Source organism: Triticum dicoccoides, chromosome 5A (genome assembly GCF_002162155.2).
Source record: "Triticum dicoccoides isolate Atlit2015 ecotype Zavitan chromosome 5A, WEW_v2.0, whole genome shotgun sequence".
Lineage (NCBI taxonomy): Eukaryota > Viridiplantae > Streptophyta > Magnoliopsida > Poales > Poaceae > Triticum > Triticum dicoccoides.
The window spans coordinates 332424618-332429515 of record NC_041388.1 but is presented as its reverse complement, the minus strand read 5'-3'; the positions used below and the strand labels follow the sequence as shown (position 1 = coordinate 332429515).

General features: G+C 45.7%; 1 protein-coding gene across 2 annotated transcripts; it reads left to right on the top strand.

Annotated features, from left to right (window-relative positions):
• The first annotated feature begins 375 nt into the window (after positions 1–375).
• LOC119301323 (L-type lectin-domain containing receptor kinase IX.1-like) lies at positions 376–4506 on the top strand. 2 transcript variants are annotated; one of them, XM_037578277.1, is made up of 3 exons: positions 376–610; positions 1553–2842; positions 3583–4506. In XM_037578277.1, exons 1-3 carry the CDS (start codon positions 552–554, stop codon positions 4250–4252), a joined length of 2019 nt encoding a protein of 672 aa, XP_037434174.1. In that variant the 5' UTR covers positions 376–551; the 3' UTR covers positions 4253–4506. The 2 variants fall into 2 exon arrangements, with proteins under 2 accessions (XP_037434174.1, XP_037434173.1); XM_037578276.1 differs by having other exon boundaries at positions 376–2842.
• The last annotated feature ends 392 nt before the right edge of the window (positions 4507–4898 follow it).

The window sequence follows — 4898 nt, the reverse complement described above, 5'->3', positions numbered from 1 at the left end:
TGATTGAAAGGTTGTTTGTACGGCCGTAGTTCATGAGAGTTTGCTCGGGGTCAAGCGTGTTTCAGATCTCACAACGAATGTTGTTCGGGCCGGCCGGGCTTACTTTGGGCTAAATATCGAAGCCTGAGCCTCAACCCAAATTCTGTGGGGCTGCAATTTTTTTTTTGAGACAACTCTGGGGCTGCAAATGAAGGGCCGAGCCTGGGTCATCGGGTCGGGCTGCCCATGCACAGGGATCCTGGTACGAGGCCTTTTCTCAAGAAAATATTACAGACGCGGCCAACCAATTTTCAGATATGATTCTCGGCCAATCCATCTATTAATCTGAGCCCAATCGAACTCGATACAAAATCTCAGCCCAACTGTGTGCAAGGGCCCATAGGCGGTGTCACCACAGTGCTGCAGTAGCACCGATGGCGGCGGCGTGGGATGGTTTACCGGCGAGGCCGCGGCGGCGGCGGCGCACGCCACTACGCCAGCAAGAAGCAAGCGAGGGCCGGGTGGCGGCTGGAGAGGGATGACCTCTACTCCGGCGCGGTCCCGGCCTGGTTATGGTCTCATGGACGCGCGCAACCAGCGCCTGCGGACGCTTCCCGTCGCTGATTGCCAGGTACGCTAAGGTCAACCACCGGCCAAACCATGAACTTCAGAAGACGATACTCAATCTCCCCTTCGTACCAAGTGCTGGGGGATTTCTTGATTTATTGCTGTTAAACAAGTTCGTTATTTATGTTCACAATTAGCCATTTTTTGCTGATTCACTTAGCAGAGGGAAAGGGATTATATATCAGTAATAAACACATCAAGGACGCGGTATGGTGGAACATATATTTGTGGTACTATACTAGTATATGAAAGGGACCTTGCTCAACATGGCCGGACCTGCATCGAGAAATTGTTTCATGTTAAGGGGGGAATAAAATTTGGGTGTAAATGTAGTCTGAAGAGATCAAAAATCCTAAAACAGATGTTTAGTTTTTGCTTCTGAGATCACTATGTTCTGTTCTTTATAAGGCGTCGGAAAATTCTTTTCATTCATCAGGTTTTAACAAAAGTTGGTTGCAAGTTAACAAGCCAGCGAACGTTTGTCCATGGAAAAACGGGGTTAAGCACTAATGCAGGAAGTACTCCCAAATGGCGAATTTTCTCCCACCTCTACACTGCACTGCCCATGTTTTTTTATTTGTTTGTTTGTAGTTTTTGTATGGCTTGTTTGGGTGCTCAGCTGCATTGCACGATCAGGTTATTAGTATTACTTTACGTCTTTGCAGTTTCTAAACCTGCCAAATGGACCAGCTGGAACATTGTTGCAAGCTTTGGGTGGTTTGAAAAGGTCCAGGCTACCATGTAGAAAACAAGGCCTTGCTGGCCGGCTCCATTGCAAAAGCTTTTGGTTTCGTTCTGTTTAATTCTCCTACCAAATGTAGTTGTCCTCCCAAACACCAACAGTGGCAGCAGCAATGAATTCTCACCACTTTGTAATCATGGTGTTTAGCTTCTGCTCCTTACTGTTTTCCATTCATGTCCCTTTTGCTACCTCACTCTCCTTCAGCTTCAACTTCTCCGATCCCAGCTCCTACTGCGCCCCAGATGCGGATATTGCCTGCGCTGGTGATGCCTTCTTCCACGCCCCTTTCATGGAGCTGACCATGAACGATATCAGTGAAGGCAACAACCACAGCATCGGTCGTGTATGGTACGCGCAGCCGGTGCCGCTCTGGGACAAGGCCACCGGTGAGGTGGCCAGCTTTAACACTTCTTTCTCCTTCCAAATTAGGCCGGTCAACACGGATTACAGCGCCGATGGGATGGCCTTCTTCCTTGGGCACTACCCGTCGGGCATCCCTCTGGGGAGCTATGGTGGGAATCTGGGACTTTTCAATGGCAGGAACAACAAGAATGCAACCGGTAGTGACCGTATTGTGGCGGTCGAGTTTGACACCTTCAGGAACCTGCGAGTGGACGACGATGACAACCATGTCGGTATCGATGTCAACTCCATTGTTTCGGTTGTGTCGACCTCACCTGATAAGAAACTTACACTAGGTACCACAATGACCGCGGAGATCAGCTATGAGAATAGCACAGAGAAATTGTCAGTTATTCTCTGGATCAGTGAAACCTCATACCGAATAAACACAAGTATTGACATGAAACTATGCTTGCCAGAGGAGGTGGCAATTGGCTTCTCAGCGTCTACTGGTAGCTCCATCGAGGTACACCGGGTTCTATCATGGTCATTCAACTCAACCCTAGCAGGTAAGAGTTCGTCAACATTGCTACCAGGAGCAGCTCCTGAAACTGTGAGCTCCAAATCACAAGGAAAAGTACAGGCTACTATAGCATTTTCAGTTGCAATATTTTCTGTGTTGGTGTGTTCTTTCATGGGTTTTCTTCTACGGAAGCAACGAGTGTGGAAGAAAGCAAATCAAACCTCCAATGGTGAGTTTGAAGATGAAAATGATAAGGCTGAATTCGAGAAAGGGGTTGGCCCTAGGAGGTACCATTATAGTGAGCTTGCTGCTGCGACAGGCAACTTTGCAGAAGAAAAGAAGCTAGGGAGAGGTGGATTCGGCCATGTTTACCAGGGCTGCCTGCGGATTGATGACAAGGATCGCCATGTTGCGATAAAGAAGCTCTCTTCTGAATCATCTGTTCAAGGGAGGAAGGAGTTTGAGGCTGAGATCAAGATCATAAGTCGGCTCAGGCATCGGAACCTTGTCCAGTTAATTGGGTGGTGTGACAGTTGCAAGGGGCTCTTGATTGTCTATGAGCTGGTATCCGAAGGAAGTCTTGACAAGCATATATATAATAGAGGCGGGCTGCTAAAATGGCCTGAAAGGTATGAGGAATTATCTGGTTTCTTGCAGAATTTCTTATATTCATAAGCATAATTGTACTTGAGATTAATTGATCAGTTCGTAGAAGAACTAATTGAAGTCTAAGACCATAAATTCTTTCCAAAATGATAATTGGAGTCCAGTGATGAAAATGCACATAAATCCTACTTATTAGTCTGCAGATCAATGTTTCCATCCATATCAATGCTACTGTCAAGTTAAACTTTGAATATGCTATCTAATTTAGCACATAGTTGTTTTGCTGTAGGCCTCAGCATCAGATTATTCTGTATAGGGCTTACATAACAGATAGCACTCTACGCCTCTACCTATTGGCATCTTGAGAAGGGAACCATTTGCCAACAACAATTTTCATCCCAAGCTATAGTTAGGTTAGGCTAGATGAAAACCAACAGAAACATGTGAGAACCCAAAAGAGAAAGTGAACCATTTGCAAAAAAAAAAAGGAACCAACAGCTTTAACCTCGATACCAAGAGGACAATAAATTGGTATTAAGATTATTTCAATAGTATTCATCAGAGCACTAAGCTACGACGGTAAGGACTCATTAGTCCATTACCAACAATTACTCCCTGCCACTCTATGGCTTCCCTGATGTTACACTTGACTGACCTTTTTATTATGAAGGGGTATATTGGCTTATTTTCAGGTCAACATTGTAAAGTCTAACCAACTGAAATTAAGTACTTCACTTGGTTAACGATAACCTTCCATTGACAGGTACAATATCATCATTGGCCTCGGCTCTGCTCTGCGCTATCTCCATTCAGAGTGGGAGCAGAGCATCGTGCACGGCGACATCAAGCCAAGCAACATCATGCTCGACGCATCATACAACACCAAGCTGGGGGACTTTGGCTTGGCAAGGCTCGTGGACCATGGAGCCAAGTCCGAGACAACCAAAGTCGTGATGGGAACCGCCGGATACATCGATCCTGAGCTTGTCAACACAAGAAGGCCGAGCACTGGGTCGGATGTGTACAGCTTCGGCATCGTCCTCCTGGAGGTGGTGTCTGGCCGGCACCCTGTGGCGGAGTCAGAGGACAAGTTCTTTGTGCTGCTGAGATGGGTCTGGGACCTGCACAGCAAGAACACTATACTTGAAGTGGTGGACAAGAGACTGAGGGATGGTGCTGAGATGGACGAGCGGCAGATGGAGCGCGTGCTGGTCGTCGGGCTCTGGTGCGCTCACCCCGACCGGAGCGAGCGGCCGTCTATGGCACAGGCGATGCATGTCCTGCAGTCCGAGGATGCCAAGCTGCCGGAGCTTCGGCCGCAGATGTACAGGGCTGAGCCTGTTCTTGCCATGTTGGACTTGGAACATGGTTACACCGATCTGTCGGTGTGGACGTCCTCCAGTGGCTGCACTGCAGTTGGTTCTGATGCATAACCGAGTAACTGATGCTACCTCCAGACTGGACTCTCATTGTGAAGTTGATGCTTTCTAGGTAGACACGAAACAGAATCAATGTGTAACATTTAAACAATCACGCCCAGTTGGAAAATCTGCTCTCTTTGTCTAGGAGTGATTGAATTCACATAGCTTCCCACTAGTATTATTACACTTAGTTTCTCATGGTTTCATATGTAATATGTGACTAGAATGTTTTCCGTTTAAGGCTGCAGGATGGAGATCTTGATTAATCACCTAGAAAAGGGTTTTTAAAAGATTTCATCATTTTCAGAGTCAAGCTAGGTTGAAATAATTTTATTAAGCCCAATTTCATATGCTTGAATTTTAGGTTTTTTCTCAGAATTGTTAGAAGTGGTTTAGCATTTTTAAATGATATAAAATCATTTCTAGACTAAGATTACTGCATGTTGTAATTTAAATTTCATGCTCTACTCTCTCCTCTTCTTTTAATCTGTAAACGTTACTCCTACTCGCAATGGAAGCAGTGGCCCTGCATTTCATTAAAAATGATATGGATAACATGTCTGCACTTTACTTTGTTAATTTGATAAGACGCCGAATTTACTTGGTTTACTGCTAATATTCAATATCTAAATAGTCAATCTTCAGTTAAGATATTTCT